We start from the raw sequence: 19522 nt of genomic DNA, 5'->3' as shown, positions 1-19522 counted from the left end.
CAACTTCGAAATTAATATATAATTCTTTCTAGACGTAATTTATTTACCATTTTCGTATATGCATTTCCACTGATATTTGAATTTAGCGCGACTTTTCAGGTCAAGTCACTAGGAGCGCCACCGTCGAATTGTCTCCCATTTTAACAAGGCTAAATCGGTAAGTGTCGCGCACCGCCGTCTCAATCCTATATACTGTCTGCTCTATGATATCCGGTTAACGAGCTTCTCAGCGTGAGCTCTTAGTGTCACGAAACTACGCTAGGAGCGCCAGCTAACGCACCCAACTTATCTTCATACCCACGTTGTTTTGTTCTAGTGCATTTGCATCGAGCATTTCTGTGTGTGTCTCTGGTTATAAAATGATTAATTACTGTGTTCCTCTCTGTATATCAAAGCAGAAAATCCAAATTCTTCAGGTGTGAGGATTTCTGTTATCCCCCAAGTAAAGAACTTTAGGAAAATTGGCTTAACGCTAAATCAAGGCAAGGATCAACCAAGGGTAATCAATGGATTCCATCCGATTATTCTCGTGTTTGTAGCCTGAATTCTAGAGATGGAGATAAAAGATAAAACTAAAAGAAAAATATATTGAAGCCAGAAGCGTGCCTAGTCAGTCTTCGAATTATCCCCATTTCCTTCAAACCAGAAAAATAGCTCCACGAAAGACCAGACAGCCACAAGATCTTTATTCGGAAGAAATCTGTGATAAAACAAGCTCTACAACCGCAGGAAATGCATGACGAGTACGAAATTCATTTGAACAATGATGTATCAATCCAAGTCAGTATTCCAACGAGTAAGAATGACAGCAGTGATTAGAAAATCAGACATTAGAGGCTCCGATCAAGAATTCTGAGACTGCGATAACAGCTGATGACTGACCATAATGAAGTTAAAAGACTACTGAGACAATTCGAAGACAATCCAGAAATTGATTGTCTGAATAAAGTAAATGAAGCAGCCAAATACAAAGGAAAAACGACCGGTTTTTAAAATGAAATTCATAATTTTCGCAAGACAAAATCCGGACAGTCAGAACAAATCATGTGGTACTATGTGGCGTGGTGAATAGTCCCAAACGGATACGAATATGGCAGGACTCCTGGTCTAGTGTCAGCTCCGTCACAAAGTAATCTGGACGGGTAGCCTAAATGGAAAATGTTGATAGTAATTGTCGGGATTTTCCAATTAGTGAAGGAAAGTCTTAGAGATGAATGTAAAACTCTCAGACGAACAGAGAGGAGTGCAACAGTAATCGCAGATTAAGTGGCTAATTACGTACGGCTCCTCTACGACCGAACCAGTAACAAGTTCGTTTGCGTGGTCAATGTTGAAGGTGTATGCGGCACAAATATTGTAAAATCTCCTGCTCTCGCGAATAAACTGCTGTGTTTTCTTGTAATCCGACTTTCAAAGAAGTTCTCTAGTCCTGCTGCCTACTTCCTCGTTAAAGGCTTAGGAGTCTCCGATCCATTCCTTTTAGCTTAGAAATTATTACTCTAATGCCTTTCGGCAAAACAATCCAGATTGTGTGCATTTCTATTCACCAGCAGATAAAATACTTAAAATGGTTGAATGATGATTTCATCAAATACATTAAAATAATTCGTTTGGAATCAAAACGTGAAAAAATGAATGTCTGACTAATGAGACGGCAGATGCTGTCTCGCTAACTGTGAAATCTATAGTGGAACGTGTGTCTTATCTGTTACAAAAACGGTTATTTTATGTTCTCACTAGATGATTTTCTGGGACGCAATAGAAGCTCTATTTAGTTCAGTGAGATTGGGTGGTGTTTTTAATGACATGGCGAACTCACGCATTATGTGCTGTAAAACTTATCCTGAAATCTGGTCATGAACAAAGGGTCAGCGAAATAGTGATATACATTCTTTTTGCCTCCACTGTTGGTAAATAACAGTAAGAAAAGGACTGAAAAGGTGCTCCGTCACTTATGTCGAGAAAATTCTGAAATGTATATGTACCATGCAGCAGTGGGATGATTATAATATATTTACTGTAACTGTTAAGATTTTATATATTTTACGTTTCTATATCTTAAGCCAAGCTCAAATGTAAAATGTTAGTTTCTGTATGTGCATTATCTTCTCAATTAGTAATATGTTAAGGATCATTTTTCATTTTATATTGGCTTTACGGACGAAGTCTCATTTAACCAACATGTGCTGTGGGTGCGGTAAGTGCTGCCATCTGCAGTGTCGCTGTAAACGCAATTCTCGCGGTACAGAGCAGGCAGTATATAGAGATTGAGACGGCGGTGGTGTCTCATTATTGTCTCTACTGTATTTGGTTAAAGTACGGCAGCGCCTCCTAGAGAACAAGGCCTGGCAATACGAATGAGAGTAGCTGATGACGTATGTTGAAGTTGGCCCATGCCAGGAACTCAGTTAGCTTGTTGCTGCTTGGTGTATGAGGACGCGTTTCCCTATTATGTGTGTTTTTCATCGATTATATTAATGTTAATCGAGTCTTGTGTGTTAAAACTCGCTTAATATTCCAATTAGTGTAAGTTCAGTTAAAGGTGATAGTACTTATAAATTGTTAATATTGATAAATTGTGTTTAAAGTGCCTGCATGGCCACCACGTGAGGTTAGAACTGAGTTTATTTTTAATGGTGTGTTGTGAATTGCGATCACTGTTTTTCAAATTATGAATAACGATGCCTCAAAAATGCAGTGTTCCAAAACTATAAGGGCAATTATCGCACTGGCCCTAAAGTGAGTGTTTTCTCGTTTCCAACTGACGACTCGGAGAGAGCTAAGTGTTTACGAGCTATTCGCCGGGATGATTTCGTTCCTTCCAAAACTGCAGAGGTAAGTCTTAGTTATTAGTGTATTATATATGATTCCAATCATTCAATCACTTAAGTTGTGGAATGGTCCTTGAAATGGAGCCCTGTGTTGTAGGTGTGCGAGCTCCATTTCAAAACTGAGGTTGAAAAGACGACCAGCATGTATGATGAGAGAAATGGGAAATTATTGACTGCACCTTTATCTCATCCAAGGCTTGTGAAAGGTTTGTGGATAGGTCTCTTATATCTTTGCTATTGATGAATGAAATAGTAGATTTTTTAGGGTGATTTATATCTTACTGATTTAAGCATTTGCTGTATTGAATTGACCAGTTATTACATTTAGTTTGGAATGTGCTGAGTATTCACATTACTTCAAAGGACTACTGTTGTGGGTATAGTGATATTCTGGGAAAACTTATAGGGCCTAAATTATGAAGGTATATAAGGTATTGGCTTTCAAGTATTCCTTCTGTGCTGGACCCCGTAACTGCAAGTGAGCCAGTTCTGTTTATTATATCGCATGAGGGAAAATACCACTTAGTGTGGGTTAATATTTTTAGTTCAGGCTAGACAGCAATGTTATTGTGTTTATTGCAACTATGTTAGGTTCTGTATAATTATTATAAGTTCAATGATTTTTCTCTGTCTCCTTGTGTGCTATTCATTTTATATTAAAATCAACCAGATATATCTAAGACATGACATGGTCCTGTGAAGTAAGTGGTGCCATGAATTAATAGATGAGCGCATTTATATCTAGGCGAATGCATTCTAACTTGGTCTAAACGTTTCAGGAGCTGTTCCTTCTCAGTTTCCAAACTGCCCAGAGTACTTGTCTGATACCACATTTGCCCACCGAGAAGCTCCAGACGATAGGCATTGTCGAGTAGACAATGAAAGTTTGGCCAAGGCTCTTGCTCAAAGTTTAGAGACCTATGAAGCTCATGTCAGTACTGTTTCTTTCAAGAACTTCCAGGAATTTGAAGAAAAATTAAGTTCAATATCTGTAAAACAAGACTGGAACTGCTCTGAAAAGGAACAAATTTAGTAGCTCTATTTTCCATAGTAGTTTCTTTAGAAGAGAATACAGTAATAACACAAGAGCACTTTCATTTTATCATATTTATTGCCAGGTGTTACATTTTCAGGGAGTGATATTACATTTGAGAGGGCACCTTTTATGTTAAACAGGTATTTTGTCATTTAACAAATACGGTTCATTACCTTGGTGGCACATATCCTACAAAATCATTAACCATCCTTTCCTTTTGTCTGTGGTAAGCTGAGGCTTTCTAATTGTTTTTAGTACATTACTATTATTAATCACTGAGTTGATGAACCTCTATGAATTCCATTCAGAGGGAATGTGTAAACTCTGAATTCAGGGCTAATCACTGTAAGTTCCTTCAGTAGTAAACATTCCTGTTTGAGTAATTGTGAATTCAATTATGAATTTCCTCTTCCAGCATTATAGCCTATTCACACTCTGGTTATGAATTTCCTCTTGGAGAGAGTACTCCTTCCAGCTTTTGTTATGTAATGAATCTAACATGCATCTGTGAAAAATTGGGGATTAATTACTTAATTGGTCTCATGTGTGTCATATCTATATAGTGCAGCTGGTTCATAAAGCGTGAAATGAGTAGTTCAGTGTGTGTTCTGCTACTTTTTTATTAATGTAATGGCAGGGATGCAAGTTCTTAATATGGTTTCTTAGGATTTTAACAATTACTGTTCATAGAGATTTCCTTTTATATTTTCTTATATAATGTTCACCTCATGTCCATTTCAATTTTAAGTAACCTGGTGAAGTTAAATTGAAAACAATTTCAGAAAATGTCTGGCTGAAGGTCAGTTCAAATGTAATAAGAATTGGCATGCTACTTTTCAAATTTAAGAATTTCAATTTTTTTCCTGTTCTGGTTATTTGAATCAGGGTCCAAAATCATATAAGTACATTTATTTACACTAGGGAATGCGAATATAATTTTGATGACTTGATGAACAAACTATTGTTGGCATGTACTATAATCATTCTCTTTGCATAACAGCCAAATTGTGTGGGCTCTTCACGCCCTTAATTTATGTGAGGCTTCAATTGTAAAAAAAAATGTTTACCTGTTTTCATGACCGACAACACTGAGCATTACAGCTTGCATGTTCCTGGACTGCTACCAATATACTGTAAGTAAGGTAGTTTATACGTTATTATTTTTATTTAATAGCTTTTTCTGTACTTACATGTTGTTTTTTACCTTTCATCAGCAAGTCCAGTTCTGTAAAAGCTTGCTTTTTCTTTTTTTTGCGTCGCACCGACAGAGAGAGGTCTTATGGCGAGTTTTGTAAAAGGAACTGATCATTTTTGACTCTTAAATATACGTAAGAAAGTGTCATATAAACATATTATTAAAGTTGTTCAGTATTAAGACTCTTAAAAAATTCTTTGCATTTTTAATTGTTCTTCTAATTATTACGGTATATTACTCATTTCGCTTCCGATATGCGCGTCTACGAGAAAGAATATTCGTAGAATGCACTTTAACCAGCGTATTTTTCAATTTTCGTAAGGAATTAGCTTCATCTACTATCCACTCGCACTGAGCCGTGGTGGTCACGGCTGAGCCCAGTCGCGTGACGTCACGAATCGTATTGCCAGGCCTTGTTCTCTATGTGCATTATCTTCTCAATTAGTAATATGTTAAGGATCATTTTTCATTTTATATTGGCTTTACGGACGAAGTCTCATTTAACCAACATGTGCTGTGGGTGCGGTAAGTGCTGCCATCTGCAGTGTCGCTGTAAACGCAATTCTCGCGGTACAGAGCAGGCAGTATATAGAGATTGAGACGGCGGTGGTGTCTCATTATTGTCTCAACTGTATTTGGTTAAAGTACGGTATCACTATCAACAAATACAGTAGAAATAATACGCGACACTGGGCGAGATATCGAGGGACAGCTACCGGAGCTCACTCTAGCGGATAGACCTGAACAGTACTGATTCTCTCATAAGAGCACGTGTATTTTTGTGTGCAGTTTTTGGTGTTATTTATGCCTTTTCAGTGAGTTGGCATAAATAAATAGTAGTGTGTGTCATTCATTGATATCTCCTCTCAACATGAGGGGAAAGGTATGTGCTGTGTTTGGCTGCAGTAATTACGAAGAAAAATGCGCGGTCGTTCTTCAGGTTCCCTCGTGACAAGAACATGTAAGTAATATTGTGTTTGGATATATATTCTTCCAGTGACAGAGATTTTTATAGTACTTCATAATCTTCTGACCTGCTCGACCCATATTTTAACTGGCTTAAAATATAATACACATATTTTATTGTATGGTGCAGCAGTTAACCTTCAATACTGATGCATTGTTGTAGGTGTGATCTGTGGGTTTTGAAATGTCACAGAAGTGATTTGGATAAGGTGTACAAGAAAGAAGGGACGTTACGCTTATATAAGAATTATAAGATCTCTTCAGATCATTTCCAGGCCAGCGACTTTAGAAATTCTCGACTATACAGCCAAGGGTATGTTACATTTTACTCTAATTGCACGTAAATATTCCTCAAAGCATCACTATGGACAACATTTTCATACTTTTCTTTCTTTTATCCCTCTTCTCGGATTAAAGCCGGGATTTTATACAATCTTTCTGTTAGTAGGCTTCATGTTAAGAGGAAAATTGTCCAGCTATTAAATGTTAATTCATTGTATCATATGTGTAAGGACTGTGCCGATATTTTTATTGACAAGTGTCTTAATGTGATAATACAATGTTTTTAAATGAGAAAAAAGACAAATCCAACCGTAAGAGTTCAGGCAGGAATGCTAAAGCAAAAAAAGTAATGCATAAATGAAAGATCAAGCCATTTCACACCAGTCCATTTCACTTCTTGCTTATATGTCTAATTTCAGTCTTTGAATAATAACCTTTTAAATAATTCTTCATTCATTTATCCAGAATTGCTTTAGCAACTTCGGAGTTTATATCTCAATAACACTTTCTTTCTAGACGTAATTTATTTATCCATTTTCGTATATACATTTCTATTGCTATTTGAATTTAGCGCGATTTGTTCAGGTCAAGTCACTAGGAGCGCCACCGTCGAATTGTATCCCATTTTAGCAAGACGAAATCCGTAAGTGTCGCGTATTATCTCTACTGTATTTGCTATCAACAGGCTAGTTCATTTTGTCTAACCTTGTAAAGAAATTAGAATTATTTAAAATATCTCCTAAGCTATTTTTATACGTAAGGCACGCTGACGTTAAAATATCTCACGTTTTCAAAACATTTTACATTTTTCTCTTTTTCCAGCAATTTCTTAATTTCGTCGATTTTTTCCTCATTTGAGGGAAATTCCCCTCAGTTTCGCAACACTGAAAGAAGAAGTTTTCGTTTGTTCGTTTATGAAATATGGCAGTCTCTGTTATAGACAACAACCCGAACAACGAAAACAAAAACCTATATTGTACTACACTACTGCTAGTATGGGATGTTGGTAGTAGAGCACGTTTGGTAGTGGTCTTGGCTTGAAAGTTAAAAATAGATAAATAGACTTGCAGTAGAAAATTGTAAACAGCCAGCTCTTAAATGTGGGTTCACGTGAGTAGATCCATTTGAGGGATATTTGGGCGCTTAACAAGGCTGCCTTTCTTGGAACATGAGGTTGGAAGAAATGCGTATTGTTCAAGAATTCTGAATAATACGACACGAAGGATTATGACTAGTAGCCTAACTAAAAAACCCAAATAAAGAGAAAAACGATTGAGCTAATTCAGAAGTAAAGAACACTGAAGTCACAAAAACACGTAACCTAATTTTCTGTGCAGGGTAATGCTTTCCTTCTAGCTGGGGTTTGTTGCAACATTTTGTGTAGGCCCGAATAGTCTTTGCTTTCAACATACTTCACAAATTTTCAATGACTTTGATGTCTGGAGACTGTGGAGTGGAGTATGTGGTGACAGTTATAGAGTTTTAACCACATTGGTATCATACAAGCCTAATTTCTTAGCACACATTGTTGGTTCTTTCATTAGTATGTCTAAATACACTTCTTGATTGGTAGTACTATCTATGTTAGGAGGTTCTCCACACCCAAAGCTGCCAAACAGCCCCATCCCATCAGGGATCCCCCCCTACCCCTGTCAATGTTTCACCGTTGGCTGAATGCTTTTCTCTGCGAGCTCTATGTTTGGCAGATACTGACCTTCCTATCCAATGCCAAGACACTGAATTTACTTTCGTTGGTAAATATTCTGTGGATCAGCGGTAGAGTGTCGGCCTCCGGATCCCAAGACAGCGGGTTCATACCCGGCAGAGGTAGTCGGATTTTTGAAGGGCGGAAAAAAGTCCATTCGACACTCCATGTCGTACGATGTCGGCATGTAAAAGATCTCTGGTGACACATTTGGTGTTTACCCGACAAAATTCATTAAATCTCAGCCATAGACGCCCAAGAGAGTTTCGGTTTACCCGGTCTGCCATCTAGTGGGGGACTAGAGTAAAACAGAACGTCGAAATTGACGAGCAGACAGCCAGATGGCGTCAAATTGAAATGTCTGCACACTGTAGCTGAGGCCATACGATTATTATTCTTTTTTATTATTGTTTTCCAGTAGTCAAAATATTTATCAGTGTGCTATGTGAGAAACTGGAGCCTGAGACATTTGTTCTTGCTTATGTGTGGTTTATTGCATACTACCATTGAAATCCTCTTTACAAAGGACTCTCCTCGTGATTTCTCGTTAAGCTCTTTTCTGCAATACGACTTCTGCTTCCTTGGCAAGTTTTGGTGCACTTAACGTAGGATTCTTTATAGGACGTTGAATCCATCGCTCGACAGATGTTGTAATTATTTTTGTGGAAACTATGCTTCTCCTTGTTCTGTATTTTACTCTACTGACAAAAGCAACTAACAGTTTTTTGTACTGTAGAATAACTGCAATTCACAGTTATTCTGCCGATCTCACGCAGAGATTTATCCATTTGATAATGAAAAATCACCAGCTTTCTCAGCGCCACAGAGTCTGACCTCTTTCACATTCCATGTTTATCTACAGAGGAATACTTGAGTGTAATGCTTGCCTTCATGCACAGAATGAAGGTACTTGTGGTTCAGAATGTGTGAGCTATAAAATAAACGACGTCCTTGCTAGTATAATGGAACCGGGCGAGTTGGCCGTGCGCGTAGAGGCGCGCGGCTGTGAGTTTGCATCCGGGAGATAGTAGGTTCGAATCCCACTATCGGCAGCCCTGAAGATGGTTTTCCGTGGTTTCCCATTTTCACACCAGGCAAATGCTGGGGCTGTACCTTAATTAAGGCCACGGCCGCTTCCTTCCAACTCCTAGGCCTTTCCTATCCCATCGGCGCCATAAGACCTATCTGTGTCGGTGCGACGTAAAGCCCCTAGCAAAAAAAAAAAGTATAATGGAGAGCATTTTCGCTGTGGCATTTAATTTTTTTTTTTTTTTAACAAGTTGCTTTGCATTTCTACCTACATGGATAGGTCTTAATGGCGGGAATGGGAAGGAAGCGGCCGTGGCCTTATTTAATGTATTTGCCTGGTGTAAAAATGGGAAACCACAGAATATCAACTTCAGGTCTGTCGACAGTGGGGTTCGAACCCACCACTTCCCGAATACTGCTTACTGGCCACACTTAAACGACTGCAGCTATTGAGCTCAGTGTGGCGTTCAATGTGCTGTTATTTTAGTGTTTTACATTTTATGCTGATACTAGCAGTATACCCATGCTTTCCTACAATTTTAAACTAAAAGTTATATTTTTTTTTAATTTAAAATTTTTTGGAGTCTGCTGTCAGTTGAGTCTATTAATACTCCCTCAGTTCTTACGTCAGATGGTTTTGGAGGAATGATTATTTATTTTTGGATCTAGCACTCATTGAACCCCATAGAATTTGAATGTTTTAAAACCCTACCTTATTCAACATCTAGGACAGAAGCAACCAGCATGTTAAATTTTGGCTTCATACATTGAACAGTAACAGAGGAATGAATGTTTTGTTTTAGGGGTAGAGTATTTAAAAATATTTCTTATTTAACATTTAGGACATAGAAGACCAACCTTCATGTAAAATGTAAAATTAATACCTGAAACTATTTTGGAAGAATTAATATTGTTATAGAGTCAACTCCCATCTAAACCGTCTTCACATCAACACAAATCAATTTACTCATTTCCGAATGTCATGACCCCACCACCAATGCTGGTTACATCTCTGCTGTAGCTTCACCATCCTAGACGATCTTCAGTTTTCCTCAGGGCACATTGGAAATATAAACCAGTGATAGTCTTCACTTGTCGTATCCATCTGGTTACAGTCCTTCCCCGTGGTCTACTGCCCTCAACCTTCCTCTCCATGATTCTCTTGATTTTCTCCATGTTATCTCGCAATGTGACCAAAGAACTGCTGATATCGACATTTGCTTTACGTGTAAGATTGGATGAGTCAGGAGCATGTAAATTTCAAGTGTTCTGTTACATTCTTTTCTGATGGGTTTGTGTACTCTTCGGCTTAATAAATTCATTTTAGTATTATTTTAAAGAATTCTTTCCAAATTCCTGCACTGAAAAAGTAGTTTAATTTTAGTTTTTGACTCTTTTTAATTTGTTCAGAGAGGATGGTTACCTAGTTGTACTTCCTCTTAAAACAAAATCGACACCACCACCACCACCCCCAAAGCTGGAGTGATTGTCTCAAATGTTCTAGCTCCTCATGCGATGGACATATTAAAAGAAGAGTTTAAAAATTCATATTGTTGTACACTATTCCCTGATGCATCTAATCATGTTAATGAGAAGGTGTTCCCTGTTGTTGTTCGAATGTTTCTTTCCTGATGAAGGCTTATCGGTATACATTTTTGAATTTAAATTACAACCTCGCAAGAATTCTGATTTAAATGTTCATTATCTGTAGGATGCAATTAAAATGCATGAGCTAAAACCAAAGTAGCCTTTTGTAAGGACTAGAACAACTGCAATTTTGGTGGAGCAAATCAAAATGGAGTGAATAATATTTTTCACAAGTTGCTGAATTATTTTTGTTGAGAAATTATTGTTGGCATTGTTTGTGCAATGCACATTTCCTACAATGCTGTTCAAACTGCTTCTGATTGCTTCCGAATGTATTACTTGTGCAACTTTTAGTGATATTTCTTTTTACCAGGGTGAGGAGTAAGGAGGGAGCACTCCCGGTTCCAGTAATACTGCCAACTGAATGGAAATGAAATCTGAATTGAGTTGATAGTATGATCGATCAATATGAATTTTGTAAACCTTCATTATCTTAAGCCAACAACTGTGTCACACACACATTATGTAACACTTCTCGATGCAAATCTTGTTCCTAGCATGAATTCTATAGTTTGGCTTTGCTGTGTAAACAACAACAGTACTAGTACGTAAAGTGTACGCTAGATGTCTCACGGCGATCCATAAGCGAGTCATAGTTTGTGTTTCAAAGGTTACCAATACGAATCTTGAAGATTCAGCACTAGGGAGCCCAGGTATCACTAAAAGTTGCGCAAGTAGTATATAGATCCGAGCAAGATGGCTGTGCAGTTAGGTTCGTGTGGCTGTAAGCTTACATTCAGGAGATAGTGGGTTCGAATCCCACCATCGGCAGCCCTGAAGATGGTTTTCACACCAGGCAAATGCTGGGGCTGTACCTTAATTAAGGCCACGGCCGCTTCCTCCAACTCCTAGCCCTTCCCTGTCCCATCGTCGCCATAAGACCTATCTGTGTTGGTGCGACGTAAAGCAACTAGCAAAACAAAAAAAAGATAAACATAAAGAATTTGTTAAGCAGCTGAGTTCGAATACATGCAGTTAATAGGTTGTAGCAAAACTAGGTGGCTTGCAATGATACCAGCAGTTGAAAGAATATTGAAAATCCAGCCTGAAGCAGTGCTTATACTTTCAGAGAAAGTGTCCACATATTATATAGATGTTTTTTGAAAATCCTTGTGCCAAACTTTGGCTCAACTTCATTCACTGCCCTGCCAGCTACATTTAGTAATGTGATAACAAAGGCTGAGGGACTGAACATATCAGGTATTGAGGTCACGAAAGGTTTACTTGATTTGGAAGCAAACCTAATATCCAAAAAAGGTAGCACGTTTGTCATATTCTGTGCGACAACAACTCTTACAGCTGAAAGACATTGTTGGCAAATAGGAGATTACCACAAGAATTGTTGATTTTTATGACACTCGTATTCAGTATCGTAACAAATAGGTGCATTCTTTTTGCAACATGGAATATCAAGAATGGGCTTCACTTTTCAGCAATCCTGAGTGATCTTATATCCTGAAATCTATGGATATCATATCTGGCAAATGGTTTTTTGATCTCACTTTGTACACTGGGTTACGCAAATGAACAGAAAGTGACTGAGTGGAATTACAGTGATGTAGGCAGTGAACAGCACTGGGTAGAGATGTTTTACCATTTCAGAAGCCAAAGTATTGAACATTCCTACATTTTAGAAATTGTGCTTTTTATTTTTTCCAGGTACGAATGTCCCCGTTGAATGAGTATTTTCACACGTGACCAAGATTTGGACATTGGAGAAAACTCAGTTGTCATTTGAAACTCAAGGCAATGCTTGTGATGAAAGTGAGATTTAGTAGTCTATGTCATGTCTGGGAGCCTCCATGGCTCAGGCGGCAGTGCGCCAGCCTCTTACTGCTGGGTTCTGTGGTTCAAATCTTGGTCACTTCATGTTAGATTTGTGCTGGACAAAGCAGAGGCGGGACAGGTTTTTCTCTGGGTACTCCAGTTTTCCCTGTCATATTTCATTCCTGCAACACTCTCCAATATCATTTAATTTCATCTGTCATTCATTAATCATTGCCCTAAAGGAGTGCGACAGGCTTCGGCAACCGGCACATTTCCTATCCTCGCCACTAGATGGTGGCTTCATTCATTCCATTCCTGACCCGCTCGAATGACTGGAAACAGACCGTGGATTTTCATGAGTTTTTGAAGACTTGCCGAAACCTTTTGAATAAAGTTGTTTAATCTGAAAGTACTGGAAGTCAACAACAGATAGTGAATATGATGAAAAACATTGACTTTTCTAAACTAAAAGTCAGATATTGATATTCCTTGAAGTGAAAAAGAAGCTAGGGATTGCCACACATTTCATTTATTTATTAATGGCAAAGTTAGGGCTCCTGGCCCTCTCTTACACTTAACAATAATATAAAAATATGATCATGATATATTACAAAGAAACAAAAATATAAACCTAACTATTATGATAATGTTACATTACAAATGCCACTTAAATTCTGTAAGTACAGTATGTCTATTCAGCGTAACTTAAAACCTTAGGAACAATTTACAGTACTCACACAATCATATATCATTCAGAGTCTGGCATTCTGACACTTGAGACATCCGATTGTAAATAGTAGTTTGTTGTTGGGGAATGGCAATGGTATGGGAAGTGAAACGTGTATTACAATTGAAAGGAGAAAAGTGAAATAAAAGGAAGAAAGGTAGTGGGGTTGTATGTGAGGAAAGTTCATTCTTCCCGATGCTGCCACAAGTCTATAAACTAAAGTAGCCATGTGTAACTTGCATAGTTCATCAAATTTTAACAAGCCTAGTCTTTAAAAATCATCAGAGAAAAACAAATTTAGCTCATCTGGTGAAATATTTTGTGGATTTTAATTGTCTCGTAAAAAGATCTTAATAGTGACCATGCTCAGAAATCTGACAAGAATTATGTTTTCCTCCATTCTTGGCCAAAATGTACCACCTTTTGAAACTTAAAATTGCTGAGTGGGGGGAGAAAATGTGTCCTGCTTTTTGTTGCAAGGGAAATGGCCACATCAGTCATGCAGAAAGATCCATCTAAACAAATCAATGTTGCCAATTTCAGAATCTTAAAAATATAGTGGTAGCTTTAAAATTATATATAACATGTTACCAACATTGAAACATTTTTACAAATTAAAAATGTGCAAAATCATGGAACTGCCTCAAAATACTTTTTTTAAACAACTTCAACAAAAACAGCTTCCCATTTGACACTGACTCTAGAAACTACACTTGATGAATACCATGTTGGTTCCATATTGACTTTGAATAATAAAATACAGTACCATAATTATTCCTTTAATGGAATATTATATATTTTCCACCATTCAAAACTTGAGCAATGAGCTTGCATTCGGGAGATAGTGGATTTGAACCCCTCTGCCGGTAGCCCCAAGGATGGTTTTCCGTAGTTTCCCATTTTTGCACCAGGCATTTAAAACCACGCCACTTCCATCCCACTCCTAATCCTTTCCTGTCCCAACGTCGCCATAAGACTTATCTGTGTCAGTATGACGTATAAAGCAATTGGAAAAATAAAAAAAACAAGAGGAGTTTTCTCAGGATCTTTATATATATATTTCCATAACAACACAACAATTTATTAAATAAACATAGCCATGTGGTTAGGGGCGCACAGCTGTGAGCTTGCATTCGTGAGATAGTGAGTTTGAACCCCACTGTCGGCAGCCCGGAAGATGGTTTTCTGTGGTTTCCCATTTTCACTCCAGTCAAATGCTGGGGCTGTACCTTAATTAATGCCATGGCCACTTCTTTCCTACTCCTAGCCCTGTAAGTATTGAATGGTTGAAAATATATAATGTTCCATTTAGGAATAATTATTTTATTATAGACTATAGACTCACAGTAAGTTGGAAAAGGAATATTCATATTTATTAGTCAAGCATTTCTATTTTTCCTCAATTTACAATTTTAGAGTAATATGTGCATGTCAACCCCTAGTTCCATTCCTTGTTATGGGACCAGGGAAGTAATATGCTGAAGTGTAAATTCTGTTTCAGATTTCAAAAGCCTTTGTGTTATTTCCGAGTGAGCTGAATTTGAGATCGGTTAGTCCCTGGTTTTTTGTGACACATAAACAGATATTTACTTTTTTATCATTATATGAAAATTTTAGTTTCTCATGTTATATGTATGTGTTACAGTAGAGTCTCGATTATCCGACCTAAATGGGACCTGGAGTATGTCGGATCACCGAAAATGTCGGATAATACAGAATAACTTTGAAAATGAACTGAAAAAACAGGAAGGCTATACTCGAGTACTTTTTTTTTTATGCTAGGGGCTTTACGTCGCACCGACACAGATAGGTCTTATGGCGACGATGGGATAGGAAAGGCCTAGGAGTTGGAAGGAAGCGGCCGTGGCCTTAATTAAGGTACATCCCCAGCATTTGCCTGGTGCGAAAATGGGAAACCACGGAAAACCATTTTCAGGGCTGCCGACAGTGGGATTCGAACCTACTATCTCCCGGATGAAAGCTCACAGCCGCGTGCCTCTGCGCGCACGACCAACTCGTGCACTCGAGTACTAAAACAAGGACATGTTTTACGGTACTCTGTTTATTGAATTATCAGTTCAATTGTACAGTACATGGAGTATTGAACGAAAACATTCCAGATGTCTTACGAAAAGAAACTTTTCTCCGCAGATATTAAGCTGCCTAATGCCGTACCGTTTTTTCCACTCATCAAGCCGCCCAGCACTGGCAGGAAAATTAGGGTCCCCTTCGTTAAACTCCTTCTGGAAATACACAGCCTTTTCCTGCAGAATGAGGCCAGATATTGGCAGGCCCTTTTCCCGGTGTTGAGATAACAAAAGAAATAGTGCTTCACTTACTTTCTCGTACTCACATTTTTCATTTCTTCTCTGCTCTGGTAGAGCACCACTTTTCAATTTCTTCCCTCTGTTTTTCCAGTCTCCCACTGTAACACATCCAACACCATAATCTGAAGCCACATTTTGAAGAATTTCCCCTTTGTCCAGTCTCTTTAATGCACTCAACTTGTCTTCCATAGAAACAATCACTTTCTTCCATTTACTCGCTATACTCACAGAGGATATGAAAACTATAACATCCGCACCCAACCAATACTACAATGAACAATGACTGAAGACTCACTGCACCTGTCCTTGAGGAAAAAAACTGTCCTACCGCCAGCGGTCAGGCCAGTGCTTGTCCCATGGTCGCACCCTCCACAGCGGGTGTGCCTGAATTTAGTCTCCACCAAAAGTTCAAATTAAGTCTACCATGGTTGGATAACACGGAATGTCGGATAAGCAAAGGTCGGATGAGCGAGACTCTACTGTATATTGTATGTGTGTGATAAGAGAGAGAGGGAGAAGATACTTGAAGGATAACTGCCCTTAGCAAAAGATTATTATGAAGTACAGCTCAATAATTACTTTATGGATAAAGCAAACATACATTAAATTTTGGTTAATATAAATGGGAAATCCATAGCAGCTACCCTGCTGAGGAAGTGTTTTATTTTCAGTAAAACCAATAGTCTAAAGGCACAATATGCAGCAAGTTTCTTGACACACTGAGAGTTACTTTGAGTTACTTCTTATATTGTGGATGAATTTATGTTGAAACATCTGAAAAAAATACTGTACTTAATATTCTGGAAGTTTCCTGCAAGCACCAAACAACGGTTCTACGACTTTCAGCTTTTTCCTTGTTATTTATCTTTCATATACTTGTAGTGAAATTCATAGAACCTTTTTTTGTCTTTCAAGCTGTCTCTTTAAGATCTTATTGTTGGGTCAATTAAGACATAAAATTGCAGAAGGAAATATAAAAGGGAGCATTATGAAAAGTGAAATATGAAATGATCATGTAAAAAGCATAATATTAAGTAATTTTCTTGCTGTGGATCATTTAGGTAACTTATGTCTGATCATTAATTGATGTTTTATCCAGTGATGAACATAGAATGCTACTAGAGGCCTGTGGACTCCTTCACAGCTCTAACCTCACTGCCAGCACCCTATTCCTTGCCCCCAGCCCAATGGTCTCATCACTAGCCAGACGTAACCAATCGAGACGAATGGTTTTGTCACTAGCTGGACCTAACCAATCCAAACATTTGGTTTTGTCACTAGCTGGATGTAAGTTCCTAAGTTGGCAGCCTTTTGTAGAGCACTGTGATGTGCAAACTATGCCATGTTGGATATATAACCTCTCATTTGCACCTCCATTAAGAACATTTTATATAATGGTCTTTCAACTGAAGACTAAATAATTTGTTTGTTTTAGGTTGGGAGTGAAGTGATGGAGTACAAGTTGTGCTGGATGTTATCTTAAAGCTTTGTGTTGAATAATGAATATAAGGAGAGTTGTGGTTGGTGTATCCGGTGGGGTGGACAGTGCAGTTGCAACCTTTTTGTTAAAATGTAAAGGTAAGCTTTCTTTATAAACATATACTTTTTTTAAAAATGCTATTTGTTTGGGGCGTCGACCTAGAAAGATCTTTTGCCCCTACTTGCACCATATGTGAGGAACCTGCATGTATTTTGTAAATAGTGGTAGTGTAAAGTCTTGAATGTGTGGAAAGGAACGTTAAGTACGACACAAACACCCAGTCCCCAGGCTAGGGATATTAATCATTTACAATTAAAAACCCCTGACCCGGCCGGGAATCAAACCCGGGGCTGCCGAGTGACAGGCGGATGCCTTGCCCCCTGCACCGCGGGGCCGGACTAAACATATACTAGATGAAACCCAGGCATCATCAGCCAGGCGAAATACAGGTGAAACATGTCGCACTAGAAACAAATGTAACAAAGTTTGAATCCTAATCACAAGGATTTTATTGTATTGAATAGGTGGATAATATAATAAATAATTTGTAATTTTAAGAAGTACCTACATTGAATTTCAATACCGACTCATAATGATATTGATTACTTGCAATATTTTTATGTAAGCGGCATGTTTTGAAGAAGGGTCAAAGAGGAGACAATTTAATACAATTAAGTTATAACTAAATAGTTGTTTGGCGATAAGCATATGGTAATAATGTTATTGGCTTTATGTCCCACTACTTTCTTTTATGGTTTTTGAAGTTGCTGAGGTGCTGGAATTTAGTCCCATAGGAATTCTTTTATGTGCCAGTAAATCTACTGACACAAGGTTGACAATTTGAGCACCTTCAAATACCACCGGACTGAGCCAGGATCGAACCTGTCATGTTGGGGTCAGAAGGCCAACGCCTCAATTGTCTGGGCCACTCAGCCCAGAATAAGCATGTGCCAGAACAGACAAAACCTTTATGATCTCCCCCAAAAACAATAATTTTCTCACCAGAAGGAGTGTAATGTCATTACATATTATATATTTTAGAAGGCGATTCACTCACATTAACGAATGACTATTTGCCATTGGGGCTTTATCCCATATTGAGCTGTGCTTATTGAATATCGTCAGCTGCTTTGGAATTTAATTTTAATCCAGACACTGAACTCTCATTTAAATTTGGAGGAATTTTGAATGTAATGTGCACTGTTCCACTGCTGGGGAGCAAAACAGTGACTATTCCTGTCCACGAAGTACAGCTGACCAGTAACGGTACAAACATTTTGGGTGGATATTCCTCACTCAGCGCTCATCACTCCTTTCTCTTCACACAAGAAGCTGAGAGATGTAAAACAAACCCATATATTTCAATAGTGGCGTTCATGCTGGCACTTCACTCATCCCTCTTTTCTCCACTCTCATCACTATCAAATTCACTGTCGCTATCAACTACCATAATATCACTATCACCCAGTTCATCTAAATATTCTGCAATTTGTTCAGACGTAAGATTATAAAACTTACTTGGACCTGCCATGCTTTCACTTGGAACAACATCAGTTGCCTATATGAAACCAGGACTATTTCATCGCAGAGTTACAGTTCGAGGCTGTAAACAACAGATGAGGGGAAAGAACAGAATCTCAAGGTTTCATGTATTGCATAATACAAAGAAATACCAAGAGATGGCAGAGCTAGACTGTTTTGGAACAAGTGATGCGCTCGGCGTGACAGTCAAGTGTATCCGCCGATAGATAAGGCTACTACAAATGTGAAAACAAGAGCTAAAATGTTTCGACAAATTTTCACATTTATAATTGAAGACTCTAGGTAGCCCTGAAGATGGTTTTCCATGATTTCCCATTTTCACACCAGGCAAATGTACCTTAATTAAGGCTATGGCCGCTTCCTTCCAACTCCTAGGCCTTTCCTGTCCCATCATCGCCATTGCATCGGTGCGACGTAGAGCCACTAGAAAAAAAAAGTCACCACCACCACCAATCTTATCATAGTTGGTACGGTAAAACAGAATAATGATCAGAAATTGTATTCTCTATGACATGTTATTTTACCAATCAATCAGTCAATCATTCACTACTGATCTGCATTTAGGGCGGTCGCCCAGGTGGCAGATTCCCTATCTGTTGTTTTCCTAGCCTTTTCTTAAATGATTGCAAAGAAATTGGAAATTTAATCGAAACAGACTTTCAACGTATTAGGTTGTGTTACGTACACGTAATACGTGTTGCTCTACCAATTGAGCTATGGTGGCCTAGGCCATCTTTGTTCTGTTAGAAAGGATCTGAGCTACAGGTCTGGCACTGCTGCTAGCACACTATAGAGTGCGTTTAAGTCGCCCGTTGTTGCAACCGACGCAAAATCGGGAGGTTGTGGGTTCGGATGCCACTGGTGTCCGGCTGGCCATTTTTGTTCTGTACTTAACATCTCTTCAACACGTACTACATGTACGTAACACGACCTAATACGTTGAAAGTCTGTTTCGATTACAATGCGGTCGTGAAAATTCGATATTCAA

General features: G+C 38.4%; 1 protein-coding gene across 1 annotated transcript in view; it reads left to right on the top strand.

The window, feature by feature from the left end:
• Nucleotides 1-7346: 7346 nt before the first annotated feature.
• The window catches only part of LOC136872644 (mitochondrial tRNA-specific 2-thiouridylase 1), a 56912-nt gene continuing 44736 nt past the window's right edge, over nucleotides 7347-19522 (top strand). The window contains exons 1-2 of the mRNA XM_067146452.2: nucleotides 7347-7420; nucleotides 16948-17090. Coding sequence (XP_067002553.2) covers nucleotides 17012-17090 — 79 coding nt within the window. The 5' untranslated portion in view covers nucleotides 7347-7420; nucleotides 16948-17011. The remainder of the gene's footprint in view (nucleotides 7421-16947; nucleotides 17091-19522) is intronic.

Source organism: Anabrus simplex, chromosome 4 (assembly GCF_040414725.1).
Source record: "Anabrus simplex isolate iqAnaSimp1 chromosome 4, ASM4041472v1, whole genome shotgun sequence".
NCBI lineage: Eukaryota > Metazoa > Arthropoda > Insecta > Orthoptera > Tettigoniidae > Anabrus > Anabrus simplex.
The sequence above is the reverse complement of the archived record's forward strand: the minus strand, read 5'-3'. Positions and strand labels throughout refer to the sequence as shown.